The sequence below is a fragment of the Heterodontus francisci genome, chromosome 3 (genome assembly GCF_036365525.1).
Source record: "Heterodontus francisci isolate sHetFra1 chromosome 3, sHetFra1.hap1, whole genome shotgun sequence".
In the NCBI taxonomy this organism is placed as follows: Eukaryota; Metazoa; Chordata; class Chondrichthyes; order Heterodontiformes; family Heterodontidae; genus Heterodontus; species Heterodontus francisci.
This window is the reverse complement of record NC_090373.1, coordinates 35,990,572-36,010,299: the sequence shown is the minus strand read 5'-3', so window position 1 is coordinate 36,010,299 and position 19,728 is coordinate 35,990,572. Positions and strand designations below refer to the sequence as shown.

General features: G+C 42.4%; 1 protein-coding gene across 1 annotated transcript in view; it reads left to right on the top strand.

Annotated features, from left to right (window-relative positions):
• Window positions 1-2,072: 2,072 nt before the first annotated feature.
• Window positions 2,073-19,728, top strand: part of hcrtr2 (hypocretin (orexin) receptor 2) — a 149,372-nt gene continuing 131,716 nt past the window's right edge. Inside the window, exon 1 of the mRNA XM_068028445.1 lies at window positions 2,073-2,274. Within this exon, the coding sequence (XP_067884546.1) occupies window positions 2,073-2,274 (202 nt within the window). The remainder of the gene's footprint in view (window positions 2,275-19,728) is intronic.

The window sequence follows — 19,728 nt, the reverse complement described above, 5'->3', positions numbered from 1 at the left end:
GGTATTTGTGAAAAAGTACATGGTACCAGAGAAGCAAGTTTGAAAATGTGCATTGGGGCCCAGTGAGAACTATAAGACTGCAATTCCAACCAAAGACCTCACAGCAAAACTAAAGACGGTAACTGAATTCCATCTACTACTCCAAGCCAGACACCAAAAGTACCCCACCCGGGTTGCGAACAGCATTTACAGAAACCTGCAAGGACAAAGAAAGTCCTCAAGAGGGCAGATAACCCCCCTTCTATATCTGTTTGTATGTGTGTTTCTCACATATGCATGCTAGCGTGGTTGCGTCGTGTATTATGTTACTTTAACCAAGTTAGAGTGGTTAGGTTAATAAACTTACATCTTTCTTGTTTAAACTTAAGAAAGCTTGTCTGGTTGGTTCATTTACAATTACAATTAGAGAGCAGTGAGTAAGGACTCACTGAGGGGTTAAGCTAAAAACACTGTGTTTTAAAAGTTAAACGCTGTTACAGTCAACCAGTAAAGGGGCCAGAGGGGAGCCTCAGACCTCTTCCTCACCCAGTCGTAACAGGTATATGTGAAAGAGTGCATCCCTCTCGGGTACTTGCGAAAGAGTACATGCCCCTCAGGTACCTGTGAAAGAGTACATCCCTCGGGTACATGTGAACAAGTACATGCCTCCTGGGTACATGTGAAAGAGTACATCCCTCTTGGGTATATGTGAAAGAGTATATCCCTCTCGGGTAGATGTGTTTGAGGGTACATCACTCTCGTGTATATCTGAAAGCATACATCCCTCTCGTGTATATTTGAAAGCATACATCCCTCTCGAGTACATGTGAAAGAGTACATTCCTCTCGGGTAGATGTGTGTAAAAAAGTACAGCCCTCTCGGGTACATGTGAAAGAGTACATTCCTCTCGGGTAGATGTGTGTAAAAAAGTACATCCCTCTTGGGTATATTGGAAAGAGGATATCCCTCTCGGGTACACGTGAAAGAGTACATGCCCCGGGTACATGAGCAAGAGTACATGCTCTTGGGTACATGTGAGAGGATACATGCCCTGGGTACATGTGAGAGCGTACATGCTTCTCAGGTACATGAGAAAGAGTACATGTCCTTGCGTACATGTGAGAGAGTACATGCTCTTGGATACATGTGAGAGAGTACATGCTTCTCAGGTACATGAGAAAGAGTACATCCCTCTTGGGTGCAAGTGAAAGAGTACATCCCTCTCAGGTACATGTGAAAGAGTACATGTCCTTGCGTACATGTGAGAGAGTACATGCTCTTGGATACATGTGAGAGAGTACATGCTTCTCAGGTACATGAGAAAGAGTACATCCCTCTCAGGTACATGTGAAAGAGTACATGTCCTTGCGTACATGTGAGAGAGTACATGCTCTTGGATACGTGTGAGAGAGTACATGCTCTTGGGTACATGTGAGAGGGTCCATGCCCCTGGGTACATGTGAGAGAGTACATGCCCCTGGGTGCATGTAAAAGTGTACATGCTTCTCAGTACATGTGAAAGTGTACATGCTGCAATGGTTGGCACTGCTGGTTTTGTAGCCCACAGACACGACGCAATTCTGTCCCCCAGGTTCGTGAGCGGTACGTTTTGAGATATCCCGATGTGCATTCTCGTCACAACAAATCCGTTCACATCTATATTTGAGTATAAGTCCTTAAAGAATGTCCTCCCGCTTTTAACAGCCGAGTTTTCAGAAGCGCAGAGGAACGTACGCATTGGCTCCAAAGCGCGATTCTCTGCCTGTGCAGTAGTGTTAATGAGAGTTACTGAGATTCTCTGCAGGTTGTCGCTTTGAAACAACTGCATAGCCCCGTCCTCTCTGAACCATGTGACATGAAGGGGCAAGTGGAGTTTCCGAGGCTGGCGAGAGATGTGGACTGGTGAATAAAGTTTGTTGTGAGTGTGGAGTGGAAAAGCGTCACCCGAGCCAGCCATTCAGTAAACTTACTCCCCCAACCCTGAGCAGCGTCACCGCTTTCATTCAATCCCTTACCACCTTCAGTGCGGAACGGACCGGTGCTGAGGAATGGGCAGTCTGTGAGCAGACACTGCAATTGCACCGCGTTAAGAGATGGAGATTTCCAGCACCAAGGCTGATCTCCTCGGGCTCAATGATACCAACAGCAGCGCATTGCTCAGTTCCAGCGCTGATTACGACGATGAATTTATTCGATACCTATGGAAGGAGTATTTATATCCTAAGGAGTACGAGTGGGTCCTCATCGTTGCTTATATTATAGTATTCATTGTTGCTCTGGTTGGAAACATATTGGGTGAGTAACACTTTCCTGCTCTGCCCCTGGTACTTCACCTGTATCGTATTTATTCCTGTTCCGTTACCTGTGCCTCTTCCTCGTCCAGCCTCAGCAGACCCTCCCGCTATCCGATCAGAAGTGAAGATAAATTACTGTAGGTAGCCGGGAACTTTTAAAGCAAGTATGGAATGCAGCCGTTATATTTCAAAGCACGTTTATTTCCATCTAGTGCCACTGCAGGACTAAAGGTTGTGGAATTTCAGTTCGGAAGCTTCATTATAGACTGTGCATTAACCATGTAGTTTGAACCCATGTTGTCGCCAGTCTCCAAGAGCTGTTAACATCGGTGCAATGTTCAGAGTGAGCCGATTGGACGTAAGGACAGAGGGTTATGTGTCAGTGACATAGAAAGTGATTGTCAAACCAAATGAGCCAAACTTAGTAAGTGTGTTGCAGAAGGAAAATACTGCGGATGCTGGAAATCTGAAATAAAAACTGAAAGTGCTGGAAATACGCAGCAGGTCGGGCAGCATCTGTGGAGAGAGAAACAGAGTTAACCTTTCAGGTCTGTGACCTTGGATGAAAGGTGATTGACCTGACATATTAACTCTGTTTGGTAATTGTGTTGCCATGTCTGTGGATGTTAATGCAGTCCATAGTTGCAGAGATCTGAGGGAGTGCTTCTAAATTGCTCATGTTCGTGTTTCTCACTCACTTGGTCAGGGATTTGGACCAAATCAGAGAATGAACTATAAAGGTGGAGTATACACTGGAATGCCAAGTACCTAAAGTAATAGCTGGTGCTGTCTTTGCCCTTGTGTTTACTTGACTGTGCTGTGCCTTTCTCAACTTATCCTGACTGTATGCAACGTGTTTTTTTGGGGGGTCATTTAAAAAAAAATGCCTCCGAGTATCAGGTTAAGGAGAGATGTTCAAAGAGTAGTAAGGAGACATAAAACTGTGGATTCCTAAACCTATGGTTGCTCTAGGATATAGTTACAGCACTCGCTTCAAAATTGATCCCAAGCAATTTGCGGTGTGCATTGATAGAAAAGTCGCAGTAGAGTATAGCTTAGGAGTTTGATTGGAAGCAAAATATCACATCATTCAACAGGCATGTAGATGCGGTGATAGGGGAATTGCGGGTTTCTATGCAAGGATGAGCTAAACAGGTCAAACTTAGCTTGTGGTGATCTGACTCCCAAACAGACTGCTTTGAGAGATGTGAAACTGTCTCCAGTTGACACCTTAACACCCAGCCTTGTGAAAACCACAGTTCACAAGTGCCCAAGTGGTCCATTGGACTTCCTGAAAAGTTTACAAACTTTTTTTCTCCATGCTGCCACCCACTCTCTCATAACATTAAAGACTAGTCACTCAGGAAATGCATAGAGCTACACATATGACCAAGATAAGGGATATGGGGATAGTGCAGGAAAATGGTATTGAAGTAGATCAGCCATGCTCTCACTGAATGGCAGAGTAGGCTTGAAGGGCTGAATGGCGTACTCTTGCTCTTATTTCTTATGGTCTTATGTTCTTACAAGATAAGTTGAGGAAACCACTGCGTAGCGAGTCAAAGCATTTAGAACAGGGAACAAGCAATCACAGCAGTGTCATTTAATCTTTTAGACACTTGAAATTCCTATGTAAACGGTGCATGCTCACTGACAGGTCAGCTATCCCACTCTTCCAACTCCCTGACCAAGGAAAGGAGAGGGCATTCAAGCATACATGTTGAGCTGTGTACAACCTGTATTGAAATAGCTCTGCCAGTATGTCTTAATAACTGTCAGATTCTACAAATACCATTTTATTATGGCCTGTATAGTATCACAGCAGCCACTAACTGACAGGCAAAATTATTGAGCTTTTATTCTTAATCATTTTGGAGCAACTATATATATATATATATATGATTGCAGCTGCTGATTTATTTCCCCAGAAGATTAGGCTGCAAACTGACTGCCGCACCTCATTTTCTAGTTTCTTGTTCCTGCTCGTACTGGCTGCAGCTGATATCTGGAAATGTTGCTTTGCCCCCAGATAAAGGATGAGCTAGATAGGCCAAAAGACCTCCCTCATTTGTACTTCTCTTGTGGTGGTTGGACTTCAAAGCAGACTGCATTGAAAGAGGTAAGGCCACTGCCAATAGACACCCTTTCTGTGCCACAAATAGGAATTCCTGATCTTAGGATAAATCAGCACAGAATGAATCCATGGCCAGTAGGAGGACAGCCAGGACTGATAGAAAAAAAAAGTACATCAAGGTGGTAGAGTGTCTCTGTGACCTTGGGAGAGGTATTGGAGAAAAAGAGTGCATCTACAAATTCGGGGATTGTGTGGAGGAGTGTTCCTGTAAACTGGGAGGAGTTGGAGAGAATGAATGTCTTTTGAACTGGGGGTACGTGTCAGAGGAATAGACTCCTCTGTGAAGAAGGCAAAGTGACTTTTGAGATAATTTTTGGGGAAGTGAAAGTTTGGTTCAGCTGTTGATTGTGTTAATTTCTGGTCACCAAAACGCAAAGGAGACATTCAAATGTTGGATGCAGTACAAAGAACTACAATAATGATTCCCAGTGTTAGATGTCTGAGTTGTGAGTGAAAATTGGAGAGAGCTGAGCTGTTCAACTTTGAAAGGAGATGTCAGATGTGAATTATAGAGGTATATAAGCCAATAAGTAGTATGCATAAGGTAAATCTGGATAATTACTTTAAACTAAATCACATTACTACTGGCCCACAGGTTCAAACTAGGAAAAGGTCCATTTAGGATAGATGTCCGGAAGTTTTTCTTCGCACAAAGCTAGGTCATTACATGGAATGAAACTCTAGAATCATTAAATAGTCAATTGAATGTTGCAATGGGGGACTTTAAGGTCATTCTCAATGGATGGTTCTAATATCCTTCCTCATCTGTGATATCTTGTGATCTTAAGTATGAATAATCCCAAATACTAGGTTAGTTTTCCTGTTCTTTTTAGATTAAGAATCTATCAATTGTAAAGTAAAACAGTGCTTAAAATAAACCAGAAGACACCATGTAAAAATTTAAATCTGAACAGCCTGTAATGTTGGAATTTCTTTAGTTAACTTTCCCTGCTGTCCACATTGTGTGTGGAAATGAATTCCATTCATAGTGTCTGTATTCTACACCTACTGCCCCCCACCCCCCTCATCCCCCACCTCACCCCCCCCCCCCCCCAAATCAGCTATTCCACTCAAAGAGTCAAACCCAAGTATAGTCTTTAGTAGGTAAAGCAAGGTTGGAGAGTAGATTTCCACAGCGAGCAGAGAAGATTACGGGAAGATTTAATAGAGGTTTGGTAACCAGAGGAAAAAGAATCAGAAGTGACTTGAGTGTTTTATACAGTGAGTTGTTCACATCTAGAATGCACTGCCTGGTGGAAGCAGATTCAATGATAAGCTTTAAAATAGAATTGGATTAATACTTGAAGGAGAAAAATTGCAGGGCAATGGCAAAAGGGCAGGGGAGTGAGACTAATTGGATCACTCTTTCAAAGAGCTGACACAGGCACGATGGGCTGAATGGCCTCCAGCTACACTGTATCATTCTATGATTCTATAAGTAGACTGGCCAGGTAGACATAATTCAGCTGCCATTTTAAATTCCACAAGTCCGACATTCTGTGCCACTTTAAATTCCTATACCCAGATTTAGAATGGAAACTGCCAATATAAACTTGCCATGCAATTACACCATCCTGTCAGTGAGACTGCAGCACCTTCAACAGAGAGGTTGCGATTGCAATGTGATATGTTTACATAGAGTGTTCCCGTTATAAATGAGAACATAGGAAATTATAGTGGAAAAAATGTGACGGCTAAGATTTTAATAAATTGAATGCTTTTAAAAAAAGGTTTGCTGAAGTATCACTTCGGGTTGGGTGCTCCCAGAACCAGGGAAAGAGGGGAAATGATTTCCTTTCAGTCCCTGGATGCTTCAGTGACAGTCAGATGGTCCGGAGCAGCATTATCCAAAAGGCGAGGACCAAAATCTCCCATTCATCACCAGCAGCGCCGGAATTAGAACTGAAGTAATAGCAGTTCTGTAGCTACAGCGCTCAGAGCCTTGGAACTAAAGGCACAGGTCCGGTGGTTAGCGAGAACTTGTGTTATTTGTCTAAGAAATACATTTTCAGTGATTTTGTGACATTCGCCAAACTGGCACTGAATCTGTGTTAAAGTTGTTAATACTATCAGTATAACATCCAGTCTTGCACAAAAGAACACAACGTTAGCTCATTGCTAGACCGAATTAAAAAGATGGGAAAGAGCTGTGCGAGCAAACACTTCAAAATACCTGAACACACTGGAGCTGCTAAAAGGACATGACTAAATGGGGCTCTTAACTTCATTCACTCCGATCCTCTGGGACCTTTCGATCGGAATCGCGCTTAGTTAAAAACAAATCCCTGTCCAGGTGAAGACTGTTCGCAGTTAAGGTGTTTAACGCGCGCCGGTTAATGGAAAATGAACGTCAATCACCCTTAAGCAAGCTACTCTAAATCTTTAAGATTTTAGATCTTGCTGCCGGAGGGCGATCAATTTTAGTGGAGAATGGGGGTTAACAAGCAGCAAGACTCAAGGCGGGGATCCCCAAAGGCATGTGTGTGGAGTGGACAGAGAAATCCCTGGGGGAGCCTGGGCAGACCACTACAGTCCAACAGGGAGCGGAACAGATCTGGTAAAGTTGAGGTGAAAATAGTATCCAATTTCTCCATGCACTTGGCAGGAAAGGAAGGAATTGTTGTATGACTGGATGGAATGCTGGAGTCTAGATGGTGTTAGCATGGTTATTTTTGCAGTTATTGAAGTTTATGGTGATAGGGTTAAATGGAGTAAGGTTGGAGGAGGCTCAAATGAAGCATAAACATCAGTATAGACCAGATGGGCTGAATGGCCTGTTTCTGTGCTGTACATACTATGTAATTCAGGCTATTGTCAGGCAAGCCCCCCACCTACCAAGACTGGGACTGCGTGGGTTTCCTCCGGGTGCTCCGGTTTCCTCCCACAAGCCAAAAGACTTGCAGGTTGGCAGGTAAATTGGCCATTAACAATTGCCCCTAGTATAGGTAGGTGGTAGGGAAATATAGGGACAGGTGGGGATGTGGTAGGAATATGGGATTAGTGCAGGATTAGTATAAATGGGTGGTTGATGGTCGGCACAGACTCGGTGGGCCGAAGGGCCTGTTTCAGTGCTGTATCTCTAAACTAAACATGAACACTAAAACTTAAAATTGCAAGCCCCTGACTGGAAAGACATTTGCACAGTAACAGACAGTGCTGGAACAATGGGGACCCAGTCATTGCTTCCCCGATACACAGAAGAAGTGGTCAGACCAGTTTTAATCACATGACTAACTGGCTGTTGCAGAGGTTTGAACTGAGAGTTTTAAATTAGAGAAAACAGTGTTTGAAATCAAAAAGCTGTGTGCTCCCGGTTGGAACGGAACCTCCTCTCCAGTCCTGCCTGCTTTCATCTCTTTCCCACGGAACTGAATCTTGTGAAAACACGTGAACCTCAAAGAAGGAAAAGTCTCCTACATGAACAAGATTTAAGAAGAACACTGGGCCCTGACAAACAGCAAGACTACCTACAATCAAGTGAGCTCGAAGCACAGGAAACAAGAAACTCGTCTGATATTGCCTCAAACAACTCTCTACTATATTTTCCTCTCCTTTTCTGTCCCTATTTGCATGTGTGTATTGCGTGTGCATGCTAGCATGGGTGCGTTGTATATCTGTGGGTGTTAACCATATTAAAGTTTAAGTTTTAATAAAATTCATCTTCGTTAAACCTCAGAAAACCTGTGTGAATTGGTTTCTTTGTCTTATAATTGGAAAGCTGTGAACAAGGATTCACAAAGGGGGAACTCAAAACACAGTGTGTTTAAAATTAAACCGTGTTACAATAAGACCAGGTGAAGATAGTAACAGACCCCTAGACACCTTTCGCACCTGGTCACTACTGTAAGAGTAGCATGAACAGTTTAATTTCAGGAAGTACCCTGTTTTGATGAATTTCTTGGACCATAACGGGCAAATGCTTATTCTAATAGCACACTAGCAACAGTTACTACTAAGATTACCTTGCTTCCACACAAGATCCAGGCATAGTGTAACTGCTGCTCGAATGCCTACACATTTCCCCTTTCACCAGTTAAATTAACACATAACCTTTGCAGAAAGGTCAGTGACTAGGGGATTTAGATTTAAAGTGATTTGTAGAAAGATTAGAGGGGAGATGAGGAAAAGTTTTTTCACCCAGAGGGTGGTGGGGTTCTGGAACTCACTGCTTGAAAGGGTAGTTGAGGCAGAAACCCTCAACTCATTCAAAAGAAGTCTGAATATGCCCCTCAAGTGCCATAATCTGCAGGGCTACAGACCAAATGCTGGAAGGTGGAATTAGAATTGGTGGAAAGTTTTTTTGGCTGGCACAGACACGATGGGACAAGTTGCCTCTTTCTGTGCCATAAACCTTCTCTGAGTCTATGAATGTATAACAGAAGGCAGCAACAGGTGACTGGAAGTTGACTTTTCCCAGATCTATATGTTAACCACCATTTGAGGAGTTAATTGTGGATGGTTTGGCTTGTGAGACCTTACAGTGTAGGTGATAGTGGGTGTGGAGGCCACAAATACCAGCCAATACCCTTGATAGTGCATGTCCTTGTGTGGTTTAAAGGTTATACCTTCAGCTAGTGCCTTGTGCCACTGCAGGTAGCCCATGATGTCTGGCCTGGTATGACATATGAACTCCAAGCAGACTTTTCTTTTCTCTTTAGATTTCTCAGAGGAAGTTAAACGCAGCTCTATTCTACAGGCAGCAGCCAAAATACTCCCAGTACCACCAGCAACATAAAGAAGCAGCTTCACAGACACACTCACTGAGGGCAGCTTAGACATTGGGTTAGAAATGGGTTCACGAGGTCATGTTTGGGTAAGGAAGGTCCAGGTGAAGTGACTACAAGTGAGCAGTGCTCAGACAATCAGATATCACCGTGACTACTTCTAAAAGGAGAATGCTGCTTTTGCAGTAATTGCAATGATTCAGGTTGTTCCTTGGTTGACATTGGGGGTGTTATAGTGTTCCTGTGTCATGCACTCGGCTTACTGTCGCTGTGACCAACCTTAGTACCATCGTGTCTGTCTTTCAGACTGCTACTGACACCATACCAACGTCCAAAACAGCTGCAGTGGATGTGTCCACACCTAGAAAATAGGAGACCTCTCATGAATAATCCCTCATTTACTGCCAATGTGATGGGTTGATAATACAAGATGTGACACTTTGATGCAACTGGAACAACACCGCAAACCAGTATTAATGATTCAGAAATCTCATGCCAAGACAGCATGAGGCAGAGATGGCAAATGATGCAAAAGTGGGTAGCACTGAAGTACATTTATATTCCTTTATTGGCCGAGGTATAGAATACAAAAGCAGGATATACTTTTATGCTGGAACTGTGTAAAATGCTGGTTAGGTCACAGCTGGAGTATTGCATACAGTTCTGGTCACCACAGTACAGGAGGGACATAATTGCTCTGGAGAGAGGACAGAGAAGATTTACAAGAATGTTGCCACGGCTGGAAAATTGCAGCTATGTGGAAAGATTGGACAGGCTGGGTTGTTTTCCTTAGAACAGAGAAGGCTGAGGTTTACAAAATTATGAGAAGCCTAGATAGAGTAGACAGGAACATAGGACTCAGGAACAGGAGTAGGCCATTCGGTCCTTCGAGCCTGCTCTGCCATTCAATAAGATCATGGCTGATCTGACTGTGGTCTCAACTGCACTTCCTGTCTGCCTCCGATAACCCTTGACTCCCTTGTCTATCAAAAATCTATCTAACTCAGCCTTGAATAAATTTAATGACCCAGCCTCCACTGTTTCTGGGGAAGAGAATTCCAGAGACTAACGATCCTTTGAGAAAAAAAATTCTCCTCATCTCCTAAAATTATTCTTAAACTATATCCCCTAGTTCTCGTCTCCCCCACAACTACTGGTAACTACTTTATCAAGTCCACTCTGGACCTTATATGTTTCAATAAGATCACCTCTCATTCTTCTAAACTCCAGTGGGTCCAACCTGTTCAACCTTTCTTCATAGGATAAGCCCTTCATGCCCAGAATTAGTCAAGTAAACCTTCTCTGAAGTGCTTTTAATGTAAGTATATCCTTTTTCAAATAAGGAGACCAAAACTGTACACAGTACTCCAGATGTGGTCTCACCAAGATCCTGTACAGCTGCAGTAAAACTTCTCTACTTTTATACTCAATTCCCTTTGCAATTATCGCCAACATTCCATTTGTCATCTTAATCACTTGCTATACCTGCAAACTAACCTTTTGTGATTCATGTACCAGGACACCCAGATCCCTTTGTACCATAGAGTTCTGCAATCTCTCTCCATCTAAATAGTATACAGCTTTTCTATTCTTCCTGCCAAAGTGAACAAGTTCACATTATTCTCCATCTGCCAAATTTTTGCCCAATCGCTTAACCTATCTCTCTCCTTTTATAGACTCTTTACCTTCTCTTGACAACTTACTTTCCTTCCTATCTTGGTGTCATTGGCAAATTTAGCTACCATACATTGGGCCCCTTTATCCAAGTCTTTGATATAAATTGTAAAATAGTTAAGGCCCCATCACTGATCCCTGTGGCACTCCACTAGTTACAGCTTGCCAACCTGAAAAAATCCATTTATCCCTACTCTCTGCCTCCTGTTAGCTAACCAGTCTTTTATCTGTGCTAATATGTTACCCCCTACAAGATGTGCTCTCATTTTGTATAGTAACCTTTGATGTGGCACCTTATCAAATGCCTTTTGGAAATCTAAGTACACCACATCCACAGATTTTCCTTTATCCACCTTGCTTGTTACTTCCTCGAATAACTCTAATAAATTAGTTAAACATGATTTCCCTTTCACAAAGCCAAAATGACTCTGTCTGATCCCATTGTGATTTTCTAAGTATCCTGCTATAACCTCCTTAATGGATTCTAGCAATTCCCCAATGACAGATGTTAGGCTAACTAACCAATAGTTTCCTGCTTTCTATCAGCCACCTTTCTTGAATAAAGGTGTTACGTTTGCTATTTTCCAATGTTCCATAATCTGTGGAATTTTGGAAGATTATAACCAAAGTCTCTTCTATTTCTGCAGCCACTTCTTTTAAGACCCTAGGATGCAGACCATCTAGCCCTGGGGACTTGTCAGCATTTAGGTCCAGTAGTTTTCTCAGTACTTTTTTACCTCCCTTTCACCTCTAGACTTTCAAGTATTTTTGGCTAGTTTTCTAAGTCTTCTACAGTGAAAACAGACACAAAATACCTGTTCAACACCTCTGCCATTTCCTTGTTTTCCATTATCAATCCCCCAGACACACTCTCTAGAGGATCAGCACTCAAATTAGTTACTCTTTTCCTATTTAAATACCTGTAGAAACTCTTACTATTTGTTTTATATTACTAGCTAGTTTTCTCTCATACTCTACTTTTCCCTCTTAATTATATTTTTGATCATCCTTTTCTGGTTCTGAAAATCTGTCCATTCATCTGACCCACTACTAATCTTTGCAGCTTTATACCGTGTTTCTTTTAATTTGATATTATTCTTCCTTATTTATCCATGGATGATGCATTCTTTTCAAAGAATCTTTCTTTCTCACTGCTTACTTGCTCACTTGCTTAGAGTTATTAAATATCTCCTTAAAAGTCTCCCACTGCATCTCTACTGTCCTACCCCTTAACCTAGTTTCCCAGTTCACTGTAGCCAGCTCTGTCCTCATAACCTTGTAATTACCTTTATTTAGGATTAAAACACTATTCTTAGACCCACACTTCTCCCCTTCAAACTGAACATGTAATTCTTTTCTTTTATGATCACTGTCACCTTGTGGCCCCTTTACCATGAGGTTACCAACTAATCCTGTCTCAGAGGATTCCCTTAGCGGAGAGGTCAATTACCAGCGGGCACAGATTTAAGGTGATTGGTTGAAGGATTAGAGAAGACATGAGGAAAAACCTTTTCATCTAGAGGGTGGTGTGTACGTGCCTGGAATTCACTGCCTGGATTGGTGGTGGGGGCCGAAACCCTCAACTCATTTAAAAGGTACTTGGACCTGCACCTGAAGTGCTGTAACCTGCAAGACTATGGACCAGATGCTGGAAGGTGGGATTAGAATGGGTGGCTAGTTTTTACAGCAGGTGAAGACACTATGGGCTGAACGGCCTGCGCAGTAGCTTTTCTATGGTTCTAAGGTTCTACATGGGTACACTTTTGTGATAGGTATTAACATAAGTAAAACAATTAAGATAATTTAAACAAAAGCAAACTACAGCAGATGCTGGAAATCTGAAATCAGAACAGAAATACTGGAAATACTCAACAGGTCAGGTAGCATGTGTTGAGAGAGAAACAGAGTTAACATTTCAAATTGATGACCATTCATCAGACCTGGAAAAAGTTAGGGATGTAACAGATTTTAAGCAAGTACAGAAGCTGAGAAAGGGGGAAGGAAGAAAGAACTATAGGAAAGGTCTGTGATAGGTGGAGAGAGGGGAGATTAAACAACAAAAGGGATGATGGTGCAAGGTAAAAGTAATGGGACAAACAAAGAAACAAAAGTTGTGATGTGAAAATGGCAATCACAGAATCATTATCAACAGTTGCTGTCTGAAAAAATGAAAGTCATGGTTATGATCTGAAATTGTTGAGTCTGGAAGGCTGTAAACTGCCCAATCAAAAGATGAGTTGCTGTTCCTCAACCTTTCACTGAGTGTCAATAGAACAGAGTAGGAGGCCAAGAACAGAGAGCTAAGAATGGGAGTGGAGCAGAGAATTAAAATGACAGGCTGCCGGAAGCTCAGGGTCACGTTTGCAGACTGAGCGAGATGTTCTGCAAAAATGATCGCCCCGTCTGCATTTGGTCTCCGTAATGTACAGGACACTGCATCGTGAGCAGTGAATACAGCAAACTAAATTGAAAGAAGTACAGGTCAATTGCTGCTTCACCTAGAAGGAGTGTTTGGAGCCTTGGACGATAGGAACAGAGGATGTAATATGGCAGGTGCTGCATCTCCTGCGCTTGCATGGAAAGGTGCCGTGGGAAGGGGAGGGGGTGCTAGGGGGGCTGACAGGTTGGACCAGGGTGTCACCGAGGAAACAGTCCCTTCGGAATGCTGAAAGGTGAGGGGAGGGTAAGATGTATTTGGTGGTGGTATCATACTGGAAGTGGCAGAAATGGCGGGGGAAATACGGAGGCTGATGGGATGGAAGGGGAATCCTATCATGCTTCTGGGAGGGAGGGGAAGGGGTGAGAGCAGAAGTGCAGGAAATGGAACAGACATGGTCAAGGGCCCTGTCAACCACAGTGGAGAGGAATCCTTTGTTGAGGAAAAAGAAAGACAGATCGGAAGCGCTTGTATGGAAGGCTGCAACATCCAAACAGATGTGACAGAGATGGAGAAACTGGGAGGATGGAATAGAGTCCTTACAGAATGCGGAGTGTGAGGAAGTGTCGTCAACGTAGCTATAGGAGTCAGTGGGCTTATTGTAGATATTAGTTGACAGCCTAGCTTCAGAAATGGAGATGGAGGAAGTGAAGGGAACTGTTGGAAATGGATCATGTGAAGGTAAGGGTGGAAACTGGAACAAAGTTGATGAAATTTTCCTGTTCGGGACGATGGCAGGAAACAACACCGATACAGTCATCAATGTACCAGAAAAAGAGGTGAGGGAGGGGATCTGAGTAGGACTGGAACAAGGAATATTCCACATATTGCACAAAAAGGCAGGCATAGTTAGGAGTCATACATATTCCCATAGCAATACCTTTTATTTGGAGGAAGAGAGTGTAGTCAAAGGAGAAGCTGTCCAATGTGAGAACAAGTTCAGTCAGGCAGAGCAAGGTGGTGGTGGATGGGAACAAAAACAAGAAATGCTGGAACCACTCAGCAGGTGTGGCAGCATCTGTGGAAAGAGAAGCAGAGTTAACGTTTCGGGTCGGTGACCCTTCTTCGGAAGGGTGTTTGAACTTTACACCTTCCAACTCCGATGTGGGAATGCTACCACAAAGTCAAAGGCTCACTCCAGTGTCCTATTTTAGGATTACATTCATACTTCAACCGAAAGAGCTTGTCAATCATAAGCTGATAAAATAATATTTCCCTGTACCTTACTAATGCTACTGGGTATGACGCTATCAAATCCATCAACCTGTTTTACATCCACTGACTGTTGCTCCCCTTTGAATTGAGTATGTTTTTAGATTGCAACACTGTGCCACCTGCAGTGCATCACTGTTTTGCCAATGTGTTCTGGGCATACTACAAGCACCCAGCCCACGCAGTATATTCAGGTAAGTGGTGCTTCAAAAGCTCTGCTCAGTGAGTCAGTACCATTTTCCTCATGGTGCCTGTTCTGTGCTGAACTTTCAGACTAATCTAAAAGTGTCATAAGCCAGAGTTGTAGTGAATATGTACAGATCTGCTGAGCGGTGACAAAATAATTCTAACTGTGCATGCCTCATATAACATTCTGGAGATATTGGCAATAGTTAAATCTTTCAACTTCATCATCATTCAAATGATGCAACAGCAAAACATTCTATCAGTCACGTTAACTCATTTCTCCAATTCAAACTATTCCTGAAATGAATGTTGACAGTGCAGGCATCATTCTGATATTATTCGATTGCACAACATTAAATGCAAAGAATGTGAAAAGGCAGAGAAGAAGTATAATTTATTCAGGGAAATTGAAAAGGATTTGAATATAAGTCGTATATAAAGAACATCATCAATATTCAGTATGGTTGAACTAGCTAAGTAGTTCAGTGAGTTACAAATTAATGAAGCATTAATTTTAAAAGAAATATTTGAATCCATAGAAATCTAGCCCTTGTATAGTATAAAGAAACACCTACACATTTAGAAGGCAATTCACTGATTCACCACAAAAGCTCCAGCTCATTGAACAGCACCTACTGTGTACTGACAGGAGTTGGGTTTACTTCCAGTACATGTCCAGTACTGATTTACAATTAGATAGAACACAGCTGTAATTGCTGTGAGGTATATATGGGGGAGGCATGGTGGGGAGGGAATCCGACATCTAGATGTATATTGGGGTGGAAAAGGTACAAATAAACCTGTAAATTGCAGGAAATTCGAGGGTTACGGTTTAAATCTTTTGCTTTCAGGGAGAGAATCTTCTAAAGCAGGTTAAATGTGGTCAGTGTTGTGTAGTATTTATTTATTATAACAAATGATTCTGTAAACATCCTGTAGTTCTACAAATGTGTATGTAAGTGCTGACATCCAGTGCTGCGCATGATTAATTTAGTACTCCTGACAGGGAACTCTCTAATCTGTAGTCCAAGACATTGCTGGAATTTACAAAAAGTTGGAGTTGCATTTTTTTTCTCATCTATTAATTAAAACGGATGCGACATTAGATACTGCAAAGTCAGTAATTTCCCACCCAGCATTCCTGGCAAATACCACTCTGTTTTTCTCGCCACAGATGCTGCCGACCTGCTGAATATTTCCAGCACTTTCTGTTTTTGCTCCCAACTTGCCTGGTGCTTTTATCTTATCTACTGGCACACCTACTCTGAGTGCTGCCTGGACAATATGCAGAAAGAGGGAGAGATGGAAAATAACATATGGTCATATTAAATACTTCTTTGATTTTCTTCACTAATTTAAGCTGTGAACACCCTTTTTGCTGACAGTTTTCTAATTCACATTTGGGATGTGGGTGTCACTGGCAAGACTGGCATTCATTGGCCATCTCTAGTTGCTTGAGAAGATGGTGGTGTTGGGCTTGAACTGTTCTTGAACTGCTGGAGTCTGTGCAGTGAAGGTGCTTCCACAATACTGTCTGGTAGGAAGTTCCAGGATGTTGGCCCAGTGACAATGAAGGACAGCAACTGCTCTGACATAACTAAGGGCTTCTTCAATAGTTGTACTCACAGCAAATGACAGTTTTCACAAGGAGGTTGAGCCCCTATGTACTTGAAACTTGCTGTCCCACAAGTGGGATAGCATGGTATGAAATTCTGTGATTGCAACATGGCGTGCTCACTATGTTCTCTTCCAATGGTGAAAAGTATCACTATATCAGGATCAGGCCAATGTCTAATGTCTACAGGCTAAAACTACTGGATCAATTTTACAGTTAGGATAGAAATAACGAAGCAGTAAGACTCAGCAAGCTACAGAAAGTAGAACTTTTAGAAAACAAAGATCGAATCAGCCCAAAAGAGTTATAGTCTGCTTTTTGGAACATGTTTTTTGTATGGTTTTCTTATTTACAGCACTTTTACGTGAATTTTTTTGAATGGCTTTCACAATTCAATGTTGTATGTGCTGATTGTGATTCCCAGTCAGCTGATGAATTTCAAAGGCCCTGTCAGACTTGAGGCAGGAGCAACCTATGTGACAGCGCAATCACAGAAATTTATGGCACCGAAGGAAGCCATTCAGCCCATTATGTTGCTGCCAGCCGACAAAGGAGCTATACAGCCTAATCTCACTTTCCAGCTCTGCAGTCCTGTAGGTTGCGGCACTTAAAGTGCCTAGTCAAGTAATTTTTTTTTTAAATGCAATGGGGGTTTCTACATCTACCACCCTTTCAGGCAGTGAATTCCAGACCCTCAACACTTGCTGAGTGAAAAAAATCTCCTTAACTCCTCTCTAATCCTGCTACCAATTACTTTATATCTTTGCTTAATGAAGATTTCTTTGGGCCTCCTTATCTCGAGAGACAATGGGTAAGCGCCTGGAGGTGGTCAGTGGTTTGTGAAGCAGTGCCTGGAGTGGCTATAAAGGCCAATTCTAGAGTGACAGGCTCTTCCACAGGTGCTGCAGAGAAATTTGTTTGTCGGGGCTGTTGCACAGTTGGCTCTCCCCTTGCGCCTCTGTCTTTTTTCCTGCCAAATACTAAGTCTCTTCGACTCGCCACATTTTAGTCCCGTCTTTATGGCTGCCCGCCAGCTCTGGCGAACGCTGGCAACTGACTCCCACGACTTGTGATCAATGTCACAGGATTTCATGTCGCGTTTGCAGACGTCTTTAAAGCGGAGACATGGACGGCCGGTGGGTCTGATACCAGTGGCGAGCTCGCTGTACAATGTGTCTTTGGGGATCCTGCCATCTTCCATGCGGCTCACATGGCCAAGCCATCTCAAGTGCCACTGACTCAGTAGTGTGTACAAGCTGGGGATGTTGGCTGCCTCGAGGACTTCTGTGTTGGAGATACGGTCCTGCCACCTGATGCCAAGTATTCTCCGGAGGCAGCAAAGATGGAATGAATTGAAACGTCGCTCTTGGCTGACATACGTTGTCCAGGCCTCGCTGCCATAGAGCAAGGTACTGAGGACACAAGCCTGATACACTCGGACTTTTGTCCAAGTTCACGTAAAAGTGCTGTAAATAAGAAAACCATACAAAAAACATGTTCCAAAAAGCAGACTATAACTCTTTTGGGCTGATTCGATCTTTGTTTTCTAAATACAAAAGTCCGAGTGTATCAGGCCTAATGAAGATTAATGGCATGGATAAAAGTCATGTTTCCCACCTTGTAAGATGGGGATATTAATATTTGTGCATGAGTCTTCCTGCAAAGAGTTCTCTTTAATGTTTTGGCTATTAGATAAATTAAAATAGGGTAGAAATCAGTAGGCATTGCGGCCATTGACTAAAGATAAGCTACTTCAGTTTTTAGAGTCATAGAGAGATACAGCACTGAAACAGGCCCTTTGGCCCACCAAGTCTGTGCTGACCATCAACCACCCATTTATACTAATCCTACATTTATCCCATTTCCCTCTCACATCCCCACAATTCTCCTACCACCTACCTACACGAGGGGCTATTTACAATGACCAAATTTACCTATTAACCTGCAAGTCTTTGGCATGTGGGAGGAAACTAGAACACCCAGAGGGTCACAGGGAGAACACCCACGCAGGTCACAGGGAGAACTTGCAAACTCCGCACAGGCAGTACCCAGAATTGAACCCGGGTCGCTGGAGCTGTGAGGCTACAGTGCTAACCACTGTGCCACCCTTATAAAAGTATAACTTACTGTGCAGACAGGAACAGCAGGAGTGCTCATCCTGACTCTCAATACTAAGCACGTGGAGAAACACAAGTTAATCAGGGCCAGTCAGCACAGATTTCTAAACTACAGGTCATGTTTGACCAACCTTTATCGAATTATTTGAAGAAACAAGAGGGAAGGTCGATAAAGAATATGTAACAGGTTTATATAACTTCCCAAAAGGTTTCTGATAAATTATCACATTAGAAACTTTCAGCAAAGGTAATGGCACTTGAAAGCAAGGAGAATGTTACCGTATGCATTGAGATTTGAACCACATGTAAATGAATCATTTGGACTCAGGAATTGAGGGAACAATGTTGAAATTTGCAGATTTGGTGGTATGGGAAATTGTGAGAGGAATAGAAAGACTGCAAGGGGCATAGGCCAACAGAATGCAGAACAATGTAGAGATGCGTGAAGTAATGCATTTTTGAAGTAAGAATCTGGAAAGGAAATACACATTTAAATGGCAAGATTTTAAGTGAGTAAGAGGAATATTGATGTGTAGGTTCATAGGTCATTAAATTGGGCAGTGCAAGTAAATAAGGCCATAATAAAGCAAATGGATCCTTGCTCTTGTACCTAGTGATGCAGAATATGAAAGCATGGAGATAATATTTAATACCTTGATTAACCCACAGCTGGGAAACAATGTACAGTTTTGGACAGTCCATTATAGGAAAGCTAAAGAAGTAATGGAAAAGATGCAGCATAGATTCATTAAGATGCTACCAGAAATAAACGTTTGCAGTCATAAGGAGAGACTTGTGAAGTTACAGCTACTTTCACTGGAGTAGAGAAATTTGAAGGGTGACCTCTATGGTTAGAAAGGGCTATAAGCCGTGATAAATTGTTTCAATTCTTCAACAAGAGAGCTCAATTTTAAGATAATCACAAGTCTCACTAAAAATACTGTCATTTGGATTATGAGAGTGTTTTAGTCGAAAGCAGAAACACCAAATTGGCGTGGGTGAAAAGCAAAGGGATGGTTACAATAAAGAGGCAGTTTTTCAAAATGTTTGTTTTTCAGCCATGCAGAGGAATGTCACCTCGCTTGCAAAACAAGTCCATTAATTTTAAACTTGAGCAGCTTTTAGTACTCTAACTTTTATTTGTAAACAACAATTACCTACTGTTAACTCAGCTTATTTGCTTAAGCTTCACACAAGTTTATAGCTTAAGCAGATCAATGGGTTACTTATGTAGTTAGAATTAATGAGAAAGATACAGTCATTAAGTCTTTGTAACCAGTAAATTGGGAGGGAGAGGTGCAGGGCTGTTGATCAGTAAGATTTCTCCTCATTTCATTTCTTTGTGGGTGTATTTTG